Raw genomic sequence first — 19,217 nt, 5'->3', positions numbered from 1 at the left:
TCATTCATGTTGGCCCTTGCGGTAATACAAGAAAAATAAAAAAATGGTGGTGGCAGGGGGAACAAATTCTTAAAGCTATCCTTTGTTTTTCCCACTGTGCTTGTATCTGAATATCTTAAAATAATAAAACTATAACATGACAGAAACATAGCTAGCTAGTTAACACCACCTAGAATATGTACATTATTTCCAGTTTGCATGAAAACCAACACCAAGATCCAGAGATTACAATCAAGGTTTCCACAACATCAGACCATTGGTCAATCAAGGTCAATATTATCTACTCTGACTGGCAGTGGTTCTCCAAAGTCTCAGGCAGAGGTCTTTCACAGGTAGAGGTCTTTTCAGGTAGAGGTCTATTCACAAAGTGATGATACTGCTTTACTTTTCTCTAGTTAGACTTCACCTGCAGTATTGTGCTCACTTTGGGGCACCACAATTTAAGAAGGCTATAGACAAGCAGGAACATGCCCAGAAGAGGGCAACGAAGATGTTAAGGGGTTTGGAGACAAAGTCTTATGCAGGGCTGGCACATGGGAGTCAGCCAAGTAGGCGATGGCCTGGGGCGCCACCTGGCCTAGGAGCGCCAGGAGGCGCCCCCTCTTCTCATACACTGCCCGAGACCACTGTGTCCTGACTTCGCCGAGGCTGTCTGAGCCTCGGTGAAGTTGGGGTGTGTGGCAGCGAGAACATTCTAAGCATGCCCGCTGTGTCCTGACCTCACCGAGACTGCCCAAGCCTCAGTGATGTCAGGGGGCGTGGCAGTGAGTGTGCTCAGAGCCCAATTCTGAGCGCGCTGACTGTCCTCCAGGCACGGCATGGCCTGCCCTGTGCTCGGCCCTCTCCTGCTTCAGAGGGAGCTGAGAAGAGGTCTTTCCAGCTTCCTTTGAAGTGGGAGAGGGCTAGGCACAGGCTTTGTGCCTTGATGATGTCATTTTCCTGATTATGTCTTTCTGAAGATATTGCCTTGTAAAAACTCCATGTTATACAATATGAGACATCAGTTCTATATTTTCGTTCTTCAAGCAGAACATGTTTTGTTTAGTAGTGATTCAGAACATTTTGGCAACCACAGTTTTCAATTGTTCTGCTTCCACTGAAAAAAAATATTTCTGGTGAAAGTCTAAATCATCCCATCCTATTGCTGTTGAATGTATTGTCTTGAACAAGATAGAAAATACATTTTTAAAATCTACACAAATTTTTGAACTCTAAATATATTTTACATATAACAAGAAAACATTCCAATATGCCACTCATGAGTCATGGCATTTTGAAATAGTATTGGTGATCCTTCAGATTTTGAGAAAGCCCAGTTGCACCCCCAGTCGGAATAAAGAGGCTGACACATAATTAATTGGGAAACGGGCCACTTTATTAACTTAAAACTCAACACGGCAAGGAGAACAACTATAGGACAAGCCCTGGGGTCTTCCATTGACCCCGCCAAGTCCATAAATGGGCGAGCCACCCAACCCCCAGTACGAGCCATACCACTGTGGCTAGCGCCAGGCCGGCAGACCACGAATTATCCTCCCCTTCACCTGAGCCCCGCTCACCAGAAGGAGGCTAATGAGAGGAGGCTTGAATACGATCTGCATTATACGACATTGAGCCATAAAGCTCATCTGCCGTTCATGCGGATCGACTGCACAAAACAGGTGCAAAGGCCTGGGTGCTCACCGGCAAGGTATAAATCCCTTGCTCCTTTTGCCAAGTGACCGAATTAACCTACCTACCTAACAGCCGCACCACTGCCCACAGTACAAGGTAGGCGAAAAACACCTCACCAACCGCCAATCAGGTGAAGGTGAAAAAATTCCTACCTGGCCCCTAATAAGACGACCGGTCAAACCTGTACTACTGCAGGGTAGGTGGGTGGGCCAAGCGCTAGCTTGCCACTGAGCAGGACGGGTGGGGCTGAGGCCTTGAAGCTCCACCCCACCCGAAGCACCCGGATGCCTGGGAATCGGCCGAAAAGCCTCGGATCCATCCGGGGCTGCAACCAATGGCCCCGCAGCGCGTAGCCGCTTTCGCGGCTCGGCCGGGGCAGGGCCGGATTCCTTACAGATTTATCTTTGTATTGTAAAAGCATGTAGTTAGCTATATCAGTTCACAGAAAAATCCCAAAAACAAACATATTAACCTTGGCATTTGGAACCAACCAAAGCATCCTGAAATGGTATGCAAGCTGCTGAGTTCTCCAGAACTTTACCTCAAGCTAGTTGTTAAGCTCCAAATAACTTTCTTCCCCAGTCCTTTTTTTTTTGCACTGTAAGCAGTAGAAAATCTGCTATTATATAGTTAACATATGTATGTGTGCATGTTTGAACAGATTCATAGATTAACTACGAAATGTTGAAATATAATTAACAGATCTGCTGTGGGAAAGGAAGGATAAAATGTTACTGAGAAGATACATTCTGGAACATCTTCTGTGAGCTGGGAAGCTAACAGTCCCTTTATTCTTAACTGAGTAATTTGCTCCCTCATTACACCTTTCACCAAGGAACATGTACCCAGAAAAGCCATGTCTCAAAGAGAAATGGGTAAGTGAAACAGATTTCCAGCAATGATTTGTCTGAAAAACAAATAATTATTGCGTCTCTAGCTAACTGCTGAAGACAATATGTTCATCCAAGCAGTTATAGACTCCGAACTGACAGGACAGCTCTTATCAGATTTTCAAATTAACTGCCACAAAATTTTTCATTCCTTGACCTCAATTTTGCTGTGTTCTTGTCTGACCAAAGAAAATTCGTATGAACATATGCCTTGTATATCATCAGGTCTCAAGATCTATCACTGTAATGAGACAGCATGCGAAACTGGAAAAGCATGGTGCACTTTTATTTCAGGCAGAGTTCAGATGTAACTCTTTCCAATACCTTAACTATGGCTACAAGCTCATGAGCTGACAACTCCCCTCCACAGATTAGCCCTTTGTGGCACAGAGCTGCAAGGAAGCTATCACTAATTATGGTTTCTGAATAACAGCCCAATCCTTCAATATGAAGTTTAAAGATAGCCATGATTTGTGCATATATGTTACCAGTATGCTATAGTTACCACTAGAAAAACCAGAAGGAGTAACTGCATAAGAAATAAGAGGCAAATATGTGAGATGGTAAAACATAGTATCTGCTGCTCTGGGAATGAGACTCTGCCATTATTCAAGTAGGCAGCCGAGTTGGTCTGAAGTAGTAGAACAAAACAGGAGTCGATTGCACCTTTAAGACCAGCTTAGTTTTATTCAGAACGTAAGCTTTCGTGTGCTCTCTAAACACACTTCATCAGACGAGGATTCATCAGATGTCTGATGAAGTGTGCTTAGAGAGCACACAAAAGCTTACATTTTGAATAAAACTAAGTTGGTCTTAAAGGTGCAAATGACTCCTATTTTGTTCTGCCATTATTCATATGTGTAACAGTATTTGTTGTCCTGCCTCTCCGCTTGCAGAGCCTGCAGCATGAACCAAACCTTTCTTTCCAGTGTGGGAGGAGTTTCCATGATCTCCCTCTACAGCTTTGAAAGAAGAAATCACATAAAATGGGATTGTACACTGACAGGTTCTCTTGCAGAGGGTTTGCGTCACATTGCAATATAATCTGCATGTTGGCAATAAGGGCTGATCCATTGTGTATAATGATGATAATGATACTGGATTTATATCCCGCCCTCCACTCCGAAGAGTCTCAGAGCGGCTCACAATCTCCTTTACCTTCCTCCCCCACAACAGACACCCTGTGAGGTGGGTGGGGCTGGAGAGGGCTCTCACAGCAGCTGCCCTTTCAAGGACAACCTCTGCCAGAGCTATGGCTGACCCAAGACCATGCCAGCAGGTGTAAGTGGAGGAGTGGGGAATCAAACCCGGTTCTCCCAGATAAGAGTCCGCACACTTAACCACTACACCAAACTGGCATGCTATAACAGAAAGACAATCAATCTCCATCATCTCAGTTTGGCTTGAGTCCACATACTGTATTTCTGAGAGTTCACGATTTGCCCAGACAAATTCTTTCACTGAAGCTTATAGTCATGATGGCATAGCCCACAAGCAACTTACCAAACAAGAAAATCCATGTCACCAGCTGATGATACAGTAATTTTCCTTTTCCTATAGCAGCGGCTCAGGAACCACATGTGGCTCTTCTGCGCACAGTTTCCCAATGTGGCCTTGGCTCATGTTTCAGGAAAGTGAGAAGGCCCTTGCCAGGTGGGGATTATGATTGGCAGTTGAAACAGCCACTGCCAGAGGAACAGGTGAGCCTCCCAGTGGTGCAGGTCTCATGCCAGGGATGGAAGTAAATGTGGCTCCTTTGGTTGATGGTAAGAGGGAAATGTGTCTATCCCCATGCTACAAATTGTATACTACTGCCCTATAGTGTCACTATCCTCACCATTTAAGTAAAGTGCTCTGGGGATGTATAACCCATAGGGTTACTTAGAGAGCAATTCTACTAAGAAGGAAGTTCCATGTTTTTCAATGGAGCTTGCTCCCAAGAAAGGGTCCTTAAGATTGCAGCCTCAGCTAAGCTATTATGTTCTAGCCTTAAACACTACATTATCGAAGAGAAGCAATAGTTAAATGAATGGGAATAATCTCCATGAAATGTTTAAAAGGATAGAATCTTACCTTGCATATGTCCTCTGTGTCCCTGGAATGCATCAAGTACTTCAAGCACATTTGAGAGAGAAATGAAGAGAAAGCAAGGAAGAAAATTAGTTTGTATTGTTCTCAGGATTTTTCTTCATGAACAGCCTTTGCTGCTCTAATAGCATGAAATGCAAGAGGCCAAAACTGCTTGCAGAAGTGTGTTTCATAACGAGAGAAAGAACCCAGGTTCAGACCCACTTAGAAGATGATAACTTTGATTGTTCGTTTCCTCAAACACTAAATTTATGGAGACAAATTCAGACACCATTACAAATTTGTTCCTAGAAAATGTCCACCTTCTATTCAGGTCTGAAGTTTTATATTCTCAGGGCACACAAAAATTAGGCTCAGAGAACACCATGCAATTAATTTTGGGTTTTGGACACTGAATATCAGATCTAGCAACATGTTTATGCTGGAATGGAAGCCTTTGCATACTTCACCAAGCCTTTGCATTCTTTACCAAAAAGGATATTCTGCACCAGACATTATGCCAATAAGAAATATTGTAAAGATTGTCATATGTTTATTCAAGCTGTTTACAAACTGTGCACAAAATGAACATGTAGCTTTAAAAATAAACCATATGTTTGACATTAAAATTAAACACCAAAGACATGTGAAGGTGAGGGACACAGCACAGAATTCTGTAAATCAATATATTATATGCAAAGCTGCACATCTTCCCATTTCAATTTGCGTATTTATTCTGAACTCTGAACATCCAGCCAAAATTAAGCACTTCAAATTCCCATTATTTCAATGGAAGATTTAAGTTTGCATTTTAATCTTTCTTGTTGAAACCGGTGAGATCGTAAAATGCTGTGATTTGGCTGAGTATTACATGCTTATAAAAGTTAAATTTTTAATTTTTTGGCTTTTATAACTCAAATTTTTATTATTATTTTCAAATATATAAATATATAACTTATAAAACTCTGAACTATAACGTTAACCTTAACACTGAAGCAGAAAGTAATACAGTAAAAGTTTTGTTATTCAGCACTTTTGGGGAATGGAGGTTGCTGGTTAACTGAATGTACGAGATCCTCAAGCTTATTGCTCTGCCTCAAACCCTTCCCTGAGTTATCTGAAGTAACCAAACCTGGGAATGACATGGTGGCAGCCCCCACTCCTGGCAGGACCTTCACCTCCCCCTGAGCCACAGAACCATTCTATACAGCAGGCAGACAAGTGGGTCAGCTACCCAGGAGTCCTTCAGCAGAGCTGGCTCCTGACAGCTCAAGGCAGGCTGTGCGGGAAGGAAGTTCTCAAGGATGATATCTGCCAGCAGCAACCAGCTGGCAGAAGCCCAGAAATGGCCAGTGGCACTAAGCTGGTAGAAGCAGGACATGCATGCACCTGAAGACGTAAGTCTGAGAAGGAGGAGGAGAAGGAAGCTGCCCTCTGGATGATGCCAATTGGTTGACTGTTCTGGATAATCAAGTGTCAGATAACAAAACTTTTATTGTACAAAGACAGGATCAGGGAAAAGTGATGGAAAGTGTCTTTAAACCACAACGGAAGCATGTAAAGTGAATATAAAAACATTTCATAGACATCACTGTTCCAGACGTTTCATTCTAAACAAAGAATGGGTGGTGTGTGGGGGGGAATAAAGGTTGTGATTCTCAGAATTCTGTGCCAGATGCTGTCAAACCCTCTGCAAAATTCCATAGTTGCATGTAGCCAAAAAGTAACTGGCTGATTCTATTTTTAGGTCTTTGGCATTCTGGAATTTTGCCTACCAGCATAGAATTGATCAAAATCTCATCAGTCATTTTTCTCATGAGTATGTCACTGCATAAATCTGTGCAGAAGCAAACTGGGAAGTCTGTGACTGTCACATCACTCACCAGAATGTCGCACAGCACTGCAGCACCTTAGGCCTATTTTCAATAAAAGAAGAGCAAACTCTAAACATCATGAAAAAAACAGGTTGCCTACCTGTAACTGATGATCTTCGAGTGGTCATCTGTGCAGTCACACTGATGGGATTCAGGCGCCTGCGCCGACCACGATCGGTAACTTCAAAAGCTGCGGATTTCCGCGCCCCCGGCCCGGTGCGCATGCGCACCGCCCCTCCTGCGCATGCTCACCGAGCCCGGAGCGGACATCCCGCCAGTTCCTTCTGACCGCTGCATGATCCGCTGATGGACCGGCAGCAGTGGGGAAGGTGGGCGGGTAGTGTGACTGCACAGATGACCACTCGAAGATCATCAGTTACAGGTAGGCAACCTGTTTATCTTCTTCGTGGTCTCTGTGCATCACACTGATGGGAGACTAGCAAGCCAATATCCTACCTGGAGGAGGGTGCTCTGGTCCATCAGCAAGACAGCGACTGCAGCACCGCTCGGCCAACCGAAGCTCCTCGATGCCATCTCAGGTCCAACGCATAGTGCCTGACGAAGGTATGCGGCGAGGACCACGTGGCTGCTTCGCAAATGTCTCTCAAAGGCACTCCCTTCATGAAGGCCGTCGAAGTGGCCATCGCTCTGGTGGAGTGAGCTCTGATGGGACCCGGCAAGGGCCTCTTATTTAGTAAGTAACAGAGTTTAATGGTCTCCGTGATCCACTTAGAGATCCTCTGAGCCGAGACCTTGCTCCCTTGTGATGCTGGGGCATACGATAGAAAAAGTCTGGAGTCTTTCCGTAGCGGCCCCACTCTGTGTAAGTAAAAAGACAGCGCTCTCTTGACATCTAGTGCATGGAGTCTGCGCTCTCCGTCTGTAGTAGGGTTCGGAAAATACACTGGCAAATATATTTCCGTGTTTAAGTGGAAAGACGATATCACCTTTGGGAGGAACCTGACATCAGGTCGCAGCCAGACCCCTTCCGCACTAAACCGTAAGTAAGGGCTGTCACAACGGAGAGCGGCCAGTTCCCCAACTCTCCTAGCTGACGTGATGGCTAGTAGGAAGGCCGTCTTCCACGTTAGTAACTGAAGTGGGCACGTAGCCATAGGTTCAAATGGTCTTCCCGACAAAGCTTGCAAGACTCCCGGGAGGTCCCACGCTGGAGCCGGAAACTTTATTGCAGGGTAAAGTCTGGCAAGGCCACGAAGGAATTTTTTAGTGTCTGGGTGAGTAAACACCGAGTGGCCCTCAATGTGCACATGCTTAGCTGATATGGCAGCCAAATATACTCTGACTGAGGATACTGCTAGACCCTTATCAATCAGGGCGAGGAGGAAGTCCAGCACAGTGGGAAGACCTGCTCTGGAGGGGTCTACCCCGTACAGTGAGGCGAATTCTACGAATTTGGCCCACTTGTAGTCATAGGACTTCCGAGTGGATAGCTTCCTGCAATTGAGAATGACTTCCTGCGCCCTAGCTGATATTGATGCTGTTATAGCTTCCACGCCGTCAATTTCAGGTGCGGTGCGTCGTGATGGGTCACCCGCCCCTGATGCGACAGTAGCAGATCTGCGGCTGGGGGAAAATGATGAAAGACCCCTCTGGAGATGCTCAGTATTGGGGCAAACCAATGTTGCCTTGGCCACCAGGGGGTGATAAGGATCCCCCGCGGTCGTTCGCTGTGAATCTTGTAGACCACCCTGGTGATGAGTGGAATGGGGGGAAACAGATAGATGTGTTGCCCCTTCCAGGGGAATAGCAGGCCGTCCCCCAACGATCTCGGATCTGCTCCCCCTCTGCAACAGAAGTTCTTGCACTTCGAGTTGTTTCGGGTAGCAAATACGTCCACTTCCGGGGTCCCCCATTTCTGAAAAACTGGTTGAAGGAACCGCCAGTTGATTTCCCACTCGTGCAGCATGGCACCTCCACGGCTCAGGGAGTCCGCACGAGCGTTGAGAGTGCCGGGGAGATGTGCTGCAGTCAGTGTTGTTTGAGTCTCTCTGCAAATCTCCCAAATGCGAAGCGCAAGCAGGCAAAGCTTTCGGGACACTGTACCCCCCTGCCTGTTTATGTAGGCAAGGGCTGTTGTATTGTCTGTTAGGATCGCCACTGATTTGTTGGTCAGTAGCTTCCGAAAGGAGAGGATGGCGTGATGGACTGCCAGTAGCTCTAAAAAGTTTATGTGGTACCGTAGATGGCATGGTGGCCACCTGCCCCCAACGCACATGCCGTTCAGATGTGCTCCCCATCCCCATAGGGATGCATCCGTGGTTATCGTCAGGGATGGTGCCGTTCTGTGAAATGGAGCGCCTTCTATTAGATTTCGCCTTCGGTGCCACCATTGTAGGGAAAGTAGAACTGGTACTGGAAGGACCATTCTGCGTGACGGGTGGTCCCTCAGATGGTTGAACGTTCTGATGAACCACAGCTGGAGACTTCTCATGTGGAACCTTGCAAACTGGATGACCGAGGTGGTCGCGGCCATCAGCCCTAGAAGACGTTGGATCTGTTTCGCTCTCACAGTGGGGTTGTGGAGGAACTCTGACACTAACGAGATAATGTCGTTTGCTCTGTTTGGTGGAAGAAAGGCCATGCACCTTCTGGTATCTAGGATTGCTCCGATGAACTGCGTCCTTTGGCAGGGTTGGAGGTGTGACTTCCTGTTGTTGACCTGCAGTCCCAGTTCCTGTAGGAGGGTCAAGGTTATCTGGATGTGGTGTAAAAGACGATCCCTCGAGTTTGCTACCAGAAGCCAATCGTCTATGTACGGGAACACTGTTATCCCCTGTAATCTCAGATGTGCTGCCACTACTGCCATGGTCTTCGTAAAGACCCTTGGAGCTGTTGAAAGACCGAAAGGCAGCGCCCGGTATTGGAAGTGAGATTTCCCGATAGTGAACCTGAGGAATTTTCGATGATCCGGATGTATGCTTATATGAAAATATGCGTCCTGCAGGTCCAACGTGGCCATCCAATTGCCCTGGTTGAGAAGAGGTAGAATGTTTTGCAGGGAGGTCATCCTGAACTTGTGATGAGCGATGAAGATGTTGAGCGCTCTCAAGTCCATGATAGGCCTGAGGCCACCATCCCTCTTGGGGATTATAAAATACCGGGAATAAAAACCTTGTCCTTCCTGACCTGGTGGAACCGGTTCTATTGCGTCCTTGTGTAGAAGAGCTTGTACTTCCTCTTTTAGTGTGGGGGATGAAGTGGTGTAAACAACTGTAGGGATGGAAGGGTATTGCTGGAACTCTATTTGGTAGCCTGATTGAATTATAGACAAGACCCATTTGTCTGTTGTAACTCTGTTCCAAGCTTGGACGAAGGGATAGAGCCTTGTCTGGTTGCCAAGGGACGGGGATGGGAAAGAACACGGTGGGGGACAGTCAAAGGCCCTGTTTGGGCTGTCGGTTTCCCTTTTGGCGGGTAGTTGGGGTTGAAGTTGGTGAGTACTTCGTTTTAGAGCTATATTGAGTTTTGGAGAAGGAACCCGAGCCCTTTGGTCTCCACTGTTGGTCTCCTTGTTGTTTCAAATATGGTTTCTTGTTCCAAGTTTTTGACCAGGGTAGTTTGGTCTGTGACTTTGATGAGGTAGATACTCCTAAATTCCTTGATGTTCTAATACTTTTATCCATTTCTTGTAAAACGGTGTCAGTATTAGCGCTGAACAGTCCGCTGCCATCGAATGGCAGATCTTCTATATAAGACTGGGTATCTGGTTGGAGGGCTGTAGATCTCAACCACGAATGCCTTCTGAGTGTCACAGCCGAGGAGATGGTCTTTGCCCCAACGTCTCCCACGTGTTTTGCAGAGCTTATCTGTTGCTTTGCCAGTTGGATGCCTTCCTTCTGCAGTTTCCGGATCGCTAACATTGGTTGTTCCGGAAGGGTTGGTAAAATTGTGGAAAGTTGGTCCCACAGGGCATATTGGTAGCGTCCCATACAAGCTGTGTAGTTTGCCATCTTCATACACAGTGAGCCTGCTGTATAGAATCGCCTACCCAAGTTGTCCAGTTTTTTGCCCTCCCTATCGGGGGGGGTAGAATGGGTCTTCCTAGCTTTAGACGAGGAGGCAACCACTACCGAGTTTGGTTTGGGGTGGTTGAAAAGGAATTCAGCAGTAGACTCCTGAATTCTATACATGTGGTCCAGCCTGCGTGAGGATATCGGTGTCGACGCAGGCTTGTCCCATGCAGATTTGGCCGTGTGCATCATTACTGTTGTTAGGGGTAATGCTACTGCTGTGGAGGTGTCGAGTTGCACGACATCAAAAACGTTGTCCGTCACTACCGGTTGAGGTTGGATAGTAGTGAGGGCTAGTGTCTGGGCCATCCGCTTAATGAGGTCACCGTAAGATTTTAGGTCCTCGGAAGGGGATATCGGTTGTTCTTCCCCGACCTTCTGAGAAGGTGATGGTTCTTCAGGAGAAGAAAGGTTGCCCTGTTCTTCCGAGGTTGATTCTCCCTCTGACTTAGAGTCCTCCGGAGACTCTGAGTGCTCCGACCGGGGTTGTGGTGTGTCCGGGGTCTTGCTAGGTTCTGGAGTCACTTTTTTGTGTCCTCGGGGCCGAGGGGAGCTCCCCTGCTTAGGGGGTTTTTCGGTGTCGGGAGGTTTCGACAGCGACGCCGATGGTGTATGCCTTGGTGTATGGTACGATGTCCTTGATCTCACCGACGCTTCAGATTGTTGGTCCCACTCCAATTGTCTGGGGGGCAGCCAAGGGAAAACTGACGGCATCGGATAAGAACCATACAAGTACTGCCACTGTCTCTGGTCCCACGGTATCGGGGGTGGTGGCTTCGGTAGCGGTGAGCTTCCTTTAGGTTTTGACCTCGGTGAGCGAGTGACCGATGATCTGGCTTCGGCCGAATCTCTCGATCGGTGCCGACGTCTGGGGCTTCTGGAGCGACTGTGGGATCGGTCCCGACGTGTGCTTCGGGAGCGGTGGCGTGGGGTAGTAGATCTGCGTGGGCTGCGCGATCGACCCCGTAATGGAGTGGTGCGATCGTCTCCCCTGGGTTGAGGGGATGGAGTTCGCGGGCGACGATCTTCGATCGGGCTCTGTTCCGTTCCCGAGCGTTGCGCAAGCTCGATGTCGCGGTCGGAGTCCGACGAAATCGCTATTTGCGTCGACATGGAGGAGAGTGTCGGTGGGCTGAGTCGCCGTCTCGGGGAGGCAAATAGTTTCAGAGGCGGAACTGAACCTGTTGCCAGTCGCGCTGGCGATGTCGGGACGGAGGCCGCAGAGTGCCCGCTGAGTTTGGGCTTGTCTGCCTTTTTCTTCTTCTTCGCCTCGGTGTGGGCTACCTTCTCCTCTCTAGGCCGTTTCGCAGGCGTAGAGGAGTCCGACTTCGGTGCCGAGCCCGCTCTGTTGTTGGGGCGATCGGCGTCGGTAAGGGCCCTGTCGGCATCGACCGACTCTGATGTCGATGTGGTCGACATCTTCTTTGGCGAAAGCGCTCTTTCCATTAGTGCAGCGGCTAGACGGGCTGCGCGATTTTTCTTTGTTTGCTTCGAGAATTTCGAGCAATGCGAACAGGAGTCGGGGATGTGGGACTCTCCCAGGCAGAGTAGGCAGAGGGAATGTCCGTCTGGTGGGGCTATCTTGCTGCCACACCTCACACACCTCCGAAAAAATCCCCAGCGCCTTTCCATGCGTGGCGGGAAGGATGAGGGGGAGGGGGGGATGGGAGGGTGGAAAAGAAGCGGGAAAATCCCGAAGAAAATCGCCCCTTTTTTCTTCAAGTCCAACACAATAAACTAAAATAAGAAAGATAAAACAAGAAATTGGAAATCCACAATCCTAATATATATAAGGACAAAAGCACCGACCGTAGCGTGAAGATCAACTGATCCAGGCGGCGGTCAGAAGAGAACTGGCGGGATGTCCGCTCCGGGCTCGGTGAGCATGCGCAGGAGGGGCGGTGCGCATGCGCACCGGGCCGGGGGCGCGGAAATCCGCAGCTTTTGAAGTTACCGATCGTGGTCGGCGCAGGCGCCTGAATCCCATCAGTGTGATGCACAGAGACCACGAAGAAGATCATATACTGTTATAACAAAGACAATATTGTTCTGTCTGCTTGAAATATGTGCAGGAATGGTGGGAAGGGAATAAGAGAAGAAAACAGTAAGAATTTATTCAACGCCTGCAAGATCTTTTACTTTTGCAGCAAATCAACTGCAAAGTCAGTCCCTTAGATCCACTAGAGCATCGTTTCACAAACTTTTCTATTCCATGGCCAGGTTATTTTTACACTTCTCCTTCATGGCCCACTAAAATTTGGGGGTGGAACCAGGAGACCTTGGGGGTGGAGCTGGGAAACAGGAATTATGTCATTTCCTGTGGTGTCACTTCCAGGTTAAGGGCCAAGTAATGTCACTTCTGGGGCATGCTGAAACAAAACTCCACCTTTTCCTCTGATGTCACTTCTAGGGCACTCCCCCAAACCTGCTTCTTCTTCTGAAGTAACTTCATTTTCAGAAAAATTTCTCTGAAACTCATGCTGAGCCAAAATGAGGGTGGAAAGTGGGTGGTCTGCAACTTTTTCATACATTCCCAGGGCCCTCTCTTTCCACCCCCACACCTGCAAGCATCTATCTGTTTGCGTGTTCTTCTCCAGCTTGCAAGCATTCCTAATGCCCATGTTCAATTGCTTGCACCACCTACACACCCCTTCCTCAACAGCACTGGCCAGTGTATACAGTTGGGAGTGCTGTTGCCATTGCCATGCACTGTGTACCACCCACACTGGGCCCTGGCAGCTGCTCTACCTCAAAATATGCTGACACATTTAGGAGGCCCTTCCTTCAGCTGCTACTACTGGAACTCTGCCCCTATCTACAACCAAGATTGCTTGGTTTCAAAAAAATCTTTTGACAACTATTTTTCATACTTTTCCTTGGCTGAAACACTGAGAAATTGCTGTGAAAGGTAGCAGAGAATTGTACTGCAATTAATGAATTAATTTCAAGTTATATGAAGTTCATACAAGCTTTTCTGCAGTTATTCCAAAAAGGATATTTATGAGGGGCTTGCAGATTTTTACTGGCTGTGTTTCCTATGCCTTTAAAAGCAACCTGTTGTGCAGATATTTAGCCAATGAACTTCTCTCATCCTTTTTAATATCTATAGGAGGATTTTAATTTTGGTGTCAGACAGCTGTTAAAAGCAGGTCCAGTAAAATGGTGCCAAGTTCATAGTACCATCACTTCCACTGCTGTTGAGATATACAGCAGGAATCTCCAATAATCTCTTTCTGCCCCACACCTCTCACTCTCACTCACTCACACAGAAATCTCATAGAAAGGCCAGCTGGATACAACTGGGGGTGCCAACTTTTCATTGGCAGAGTTCCTTTGTCTGCAACAATAGTATGATGAACAGAAAAGTTTCATCCAGTAAAAATGGAAGAAAAGAAGGAAAGAGAAAGGGAAAGCCTGTGTCAGTCTTCAAGGCTAGCTATTCTCTGCACAACAGAGAGATGGGGGAAGGAAGGAAGCAGAGCAGAGGTCATGATTTGCTGGGGGCGGGGCTAGCTTTGGCTTTTCTTGTGATCTGGTAGTGAGGCTTCCATGGCCTGGTACCAGGTCACAAACCTGCAAATAGAAAACACTGCTCTAGAGAAATAGTAATTTAAATGGATGGGTTCTGGAAGACCTGAAAAATGAATAGCAGTGTATACTGTATAGAGATGTGCTAGTTAAGACTATAAGATCCAAAGACCAGAATTAGGATTGCCAACCTCCAGGTAAAGATCTCCTATTAGTAAATTGATCTCCAGCCAACCAAGATCAGTTCCACTGGAGAAAATAATGGCTTATTTGTTGAGTGGGCCCTGTGGCATACCCTGATAAGTTGCCTCCTCTTTCTAATTCTTGCCCTCCATTTCCAAAATCTTCAGGCATTTTCCAACCCAGAGCTGGCAACCCTAGCTACAATTGTGATCATAACCAAAATTTTACATTTCCATTGCAAAATAGGGTGGAATGCAAAGCACCACACATGTTTGAGGGGGCTTTTTAGGGCTCAGCTACATTTATCTGTTCTTCCATGTTTATGTCAATGAAACTTTTTCCCTTTACAAATACAACCTTGTTTCTTTTCTTCCAGTTGGTGAAAAAGCAGTTCAGAGATGGCTTTTTCCAGTGAAAAAATGGTGGGGGGAGGACAGGGACATAGCCAGGATTGTTTTTAGGTTGGGGCTTTTCAAAAAAAATTATTTTTAAAGCCCCCCCCCCATCCTAAAAGGCTGGGATCAGCAATGGGGGTGTGCATTCGGTTCGGCCAAATCAAAGAAACCCCGAATCACCCCTGATTTGGAAGTATACGGCGCCGTATACTTCCAAATCCATTTTGAAGCCATTATATACGGAAGTCCATGGAAAAGGCAGGAAAGGAGCTTTTGCAGCCTCAGGGAAGCTGCTTGCCTCCTTTCCTCCCTTTGGAAATCTTTTCCCGCCTCTCCCATAGCCTCCGTGAGATCAGGAAGGGAAGGGGAGGGGGAGAGGAGCCCCAGCAATCCAAAGCATGCATTTGCAAAATGCATTGCAAATGCATGCTTTGCAGGGCTGTTGTGTAGCTGATGGCTGGGCTAATCCCCCAGCCATCAGCAACATTTTTGTTCTTTTGTTTACTTGGGTATCCAAGTAAACAGTGTTCTCTGGCCAATCACAGAGCAGTGGCATTTTTTGAAACTGCTCTGTGTAGGGCCAGAGAACCTTTTTAAGGAGTCTGCCTGGCTGGACTCAATTCCATTGCTGCTGTGTTGGTGTGAGAGAGAGATTGTGCTGCGCTGGTCCTTTGCCTCAGCTGCTGCTGCTCTCTCTTAGCCTTGCCTGGCCTGCCTGGAGAAGAGGTCTAAGGTAAGACAGTCTTGGGGTTCTTGTTTTTATTTTAGTTAGTAAAAGGACTTTTTAAGACTTAGAGTCCCTTTACTTATCCAGATTTGGGTGGGTGAGTACTGGGTAGCTTATTTGGGGTTAGGGTAAGGGGGTTTTGCTGGAGGTGGAAGCCTGGGGTGGGGGGGTTGCCAATTTGCCCATATCTTACTTTAGTGAGAGGACTTTTAAAAGTGCAGTGTCCTTTTACTTTTCCTGATTTGGGTGGCTTGGATTTCTTGGGGTTAGGGTGAAGGTTTTTTTTGGGGGGGAGGGGTTGGTAAAGTTCCTGTATTGTTAAAAGTCAAGTTTTTTACTGTTTTAAAAGGATTCTGTGTTTGATTTGTTGCTGCTCTGTTATGCTGCTGTTGTTCCTTTTCTCTTCTGGTTCTTGGGGGGCGGTGTTTGGCCTAATTTTCATAGTTAAAAAGGTCACTTTTTTAACAGTTGAGTTTGTTGACCTTTTCTCAGTGATCTGTTTGGATCTATTTTATGTTGTTGCTGGTTTTGCATCCTCCTGTCCTGTTGACCCTTTTCCTGGTTCTGTTTTTTTTTTGGAGGGGGTGTTGTTGACTGATTTGGCCTGAGGTTTTTTATTGTTGAAAAGGTCATTTTTTAACAGTTGAGTTTGTTGGCCTTTTCTCAGTGATCTGTTTGGATTTATTTTCCGTTGTTGCTGGTTTTGCATCCTCCTGTTCTGTGGTCCCTTTTCCTGGTTCTGTTTTTTTTTGGGGGGGGGGGGGGGTGTTGTTGACTCATTTGGCCTGAGGTTTTTTTATTGCTGAAAAGGTCACTTTTTAACAGTTGAGTTTGTTGGCCTTTTCTCAGTGATCTGTTTGGATCTATTTTATGTTGTTGCTGGTTTTGCATCCTCCTGTCCTGTTATCCCTTTTCCTGGTTCTGGTTTTGGGTGTGGGTGTGGAGGGGGGTTAAAAGTTAAGTTTCTTTCTGTCACATTTTGGTTTTTTAAAATTACCTCTTGTTGGTGCGGGGGTTGGTGTGTGGGCTGTGTGGGGTGGGTCACTTTCATGTTTTTATAGAATTATTTTTGGAGTCTGAGGGTGCTTTCGGTTTGGCTAGGGCCACTAAATAGGCTGCCCCACTAATAAGGGTGTTTTTAGGGATTGTGTTTTGTGAAATTTAAAAAAAAATCCAGTTTAAGGCTTTATCTTCTTTCAAAATTCAACTAGGCCAGATAGGGGCGATTTAAAAAGATTTTAGGTTTCTCATAAAAGGCAGCGTGACTACTAGGCCACATCAGCCTCCCTTTTAAAGAGACTAGGGTTGCAGTGCATCTTGCTTTCAGCCACTGAAAGCTGTGCATCCTTATATTTTCATATGGTAAACCACAGCTTCTTTCAAGTTATAGAAGACAACTTATTTCTAGTTTGCAAGGAAATCCGGTTTGTCCCAGGATCTAGTTAGGAGAAGTTTAACAAGAGGATATAACAAGGATTGCCTTCATCTCAAGGTAGCCTTTTAAAAACTATAGCCAGGTAGAGGCAGGATTACCTAGTCTTCTAAACTTTACCAGATCACTACTACCCCATCCCAAAGAAGGACAGGTTAGGGTCCAGACAAACAAGTTTTCGTGGGAGGGTTTTTAAAAAGAAGTCAGTGCACCTGTTTGTTCAAAGTTCCTGCTAGAACCACCATTAGCACGACCATTGTGCCATCTGTTTTCAGGGCGACCAGATCTGTGGTGAAGGCGCATTTGTCCCGTGCTGCTGGGGGGACTGTTCATTTCACCTCAGATATCTGGAACTCCCAACATGCATTCAAAGGGTATCTCTCCCTGACTGCGCATTGGTGGCAACCCAGTGAGCTGCAGGGTGGGGATGGCAGTAGCGGCAGGCAGGGTGAGGGCTGCCTGGCCGGCTATCGCTGGGCCTTGCTGTATGCCGAAGCAGTCGACGCGGCGACTGCGGCAGAGCAGACCTTGAGCAGATTGTGTTTTGTGTGGCAGTGATGTTGGCAACTGGGTTTATATGGGTTCCAAGCCAGCAGGGTTCATAGAGTAGATAGATGGGTGTAGTGCATTTGGGTCCTAGTGTGTGAAGTTAGGTTTGGCTTTGGGTGCCCCAGGAATTGGACCTCCTGGTCCAATTTTTTTTTTTTTTTTGGCCTTGTGGGTTTTGTGTGGGACAGTGCCCTGAAGCTGCACAGCAGTTTGGGGGGCTCTCCTCAAAACCTCCTGCTCCCCAGAGCCACTTTTCCCACGACAATTACAGTGGGGGGAGTGGCTCTAATTGGTTTTTTCTCACCATTGGGAACAGTGTTCCTTTTGGGGTGCCCACGGCTGGGTGCAGTCTTTTTGGGACGGGGGGGGGGGGTTGCATCATGTGGCTACAAACTCATTTTGCTAATACCCTTTTGTTGTCTGCATAAAAAGCAGGACCAGCCAACAGTGGCTAGCAAGTTTAAGCAAACTGGGGTCTTAGTTGTCAAAAACCAAGCTTAAATAGCTAACCATGAACATTATTTTTTTAGCCCTTATCTGTTAAATAGTTATCCCATGTTTTTTTTCAATATTAGATGATTCAAAGATGGCTTATGTTTTTAAACTGTAAACATTTCATTGTGCTTTTTGTACTTAAACAGAGAGACAAGAAATACAAATTTAAAAAATCAAAGTAAAAATCAATAATTTCTTCTTTACACAAATAAAATAAACTCCATTAATAAAAGCACTTACTAAAAACGAAACTTAAAACAAATTCCCAATAACAGCTAAACTGGTGTACTTCCCCCCTAGAACAGCAACTATCATTTCAGCATCTGTAGTTGATTAAACTTAGAGGTCATCTTACCTGCCAGGCAAAAGAAGGAACAGATTACAACAAAATAACTGATTAAGGGCTGCAGCTTCATCTTCAGATGTGTTTATTTCCCAAGGATTCCTGTCCTGTCGCAGTGAATTTCAGATAATAAAGAACAGCTGACAATAAAAGGAAAAAAAATGTTACCGGTACTTTACAATAAACTTTCCAGAAACGAATGGCTTGGACCCACTGGAGCATTTCTACTGACAGAATGGTTTCAGGGGGTATTTGGGGCAACAGCAGGACAGGGCAGGTGAGAAAATGATAGTCCATTGGTGGAAGTTGTTGGGTCTGCAGAAGTGATCCACTGGAATCCAGCCTACCTCTGGTTGTAACTTAAGAGTTGGTGGTAACATGCATAAAAATGACATTAGATGTCTGACATCTGTAAGTGAAATATTTAAATATAAAAAGACACATGCACCAGTTCCAGGAATTTTATCTCAATTTACAGAGTACTAGAGCATTCAGACATCCTTGACAGAACTAGAAGTGTCAAAATAAACTGTCTTGTGTTATATTCCACGTCATTTTCAACTGACCAATAAAATAAAGTTCAATAGAAAAGCATGATAGTCTTCAGTTGTTGAGTTTGATCCTTAAGGAAACCATCTTTGCATGATTCTCCATCTGCTTAAGCTAACAGAACAATATTGTATGACTAATTATCAAAAAAGGTTTTGATGTTGTTTGGATTTTTTTACAGACCAAATCCTTCCACAGTCCATATTTTAGTGTGGCTTAGCATGAGTCTGTTTTTCAGTGTCTCTGAAAATATTTTCATACAGGTAGCATGAATTTAAATGGGTGCAAAAGGATATGCCTGATTAAATTGTAATCATAGAGTAACCCCATGGGATAGCAATGATAATTACATATGAATGCATGCCAAATCCTTACTCAGAGCACCGCAACATTTTAAAGGCTTAATATTAAGTGCATGACACTGATATGAAGTTATACTAACCATTTGCTTTTGCATTTATCTAAACTGGTTTGGTTTTG

The 19,217-nt window shown here is 46.0% G+C and overlaps 1 protein-coding gene across 1 annotated transcript in view; it reads right to left on the bottom strand.

Moving 5' to 3' along the window:
* Positions 1 to 19,217, bottom strand: part of CNTN1 (contactin 1) — a 158,879-nt gene that overhangs the window by 84,253 nt on the left and 55,409 nt on the right. The window contains exons 2-4 of the mRNA XM_060244926.1: positions 18,201 to 18,328; positions 6,515 to 6,547; positions 4,638 to 4,676 (exon numbers count right to left, since the gene is read on the bottom strand). Of these exons, the coding sequence (XP_060100909.1) occupies positions 4,638 to 4,676; positions 6,515 to 6,547; positions 18,201 to 18,261 (133 nt within the window). The 5' untranslated portion in view covers positions 18,262 to 18,328. The remainder of the gene's footprint in view (positions 1 to 4,637; positions 4,677 to 6,514; positions 6,548 to 18,200; positions 18,329 to 19,217) is intronic.

The sequence above is a fragment of the Heteronotia binoei genome, chromosome 8 (genome assembly GCF_032191835.1).
Source record: "Heteronotia binoei isolate CCM8104 ecotype False Entrance Well chromosome 8, APGP_CSIRO_Hbin_v1, whole genome shotgun sequence".
NCBI lineage: Eukaryota > Metazoa > Chordata > Lepidosauria > Squamata > Gekkonidae > Heteronotia > Heteronotia binoei.
The sequence above is the reverse complement of the archived record's forward strand: the minus strand, read 5'-3'. Positions and strand labels throughout refer to the sequence as shown.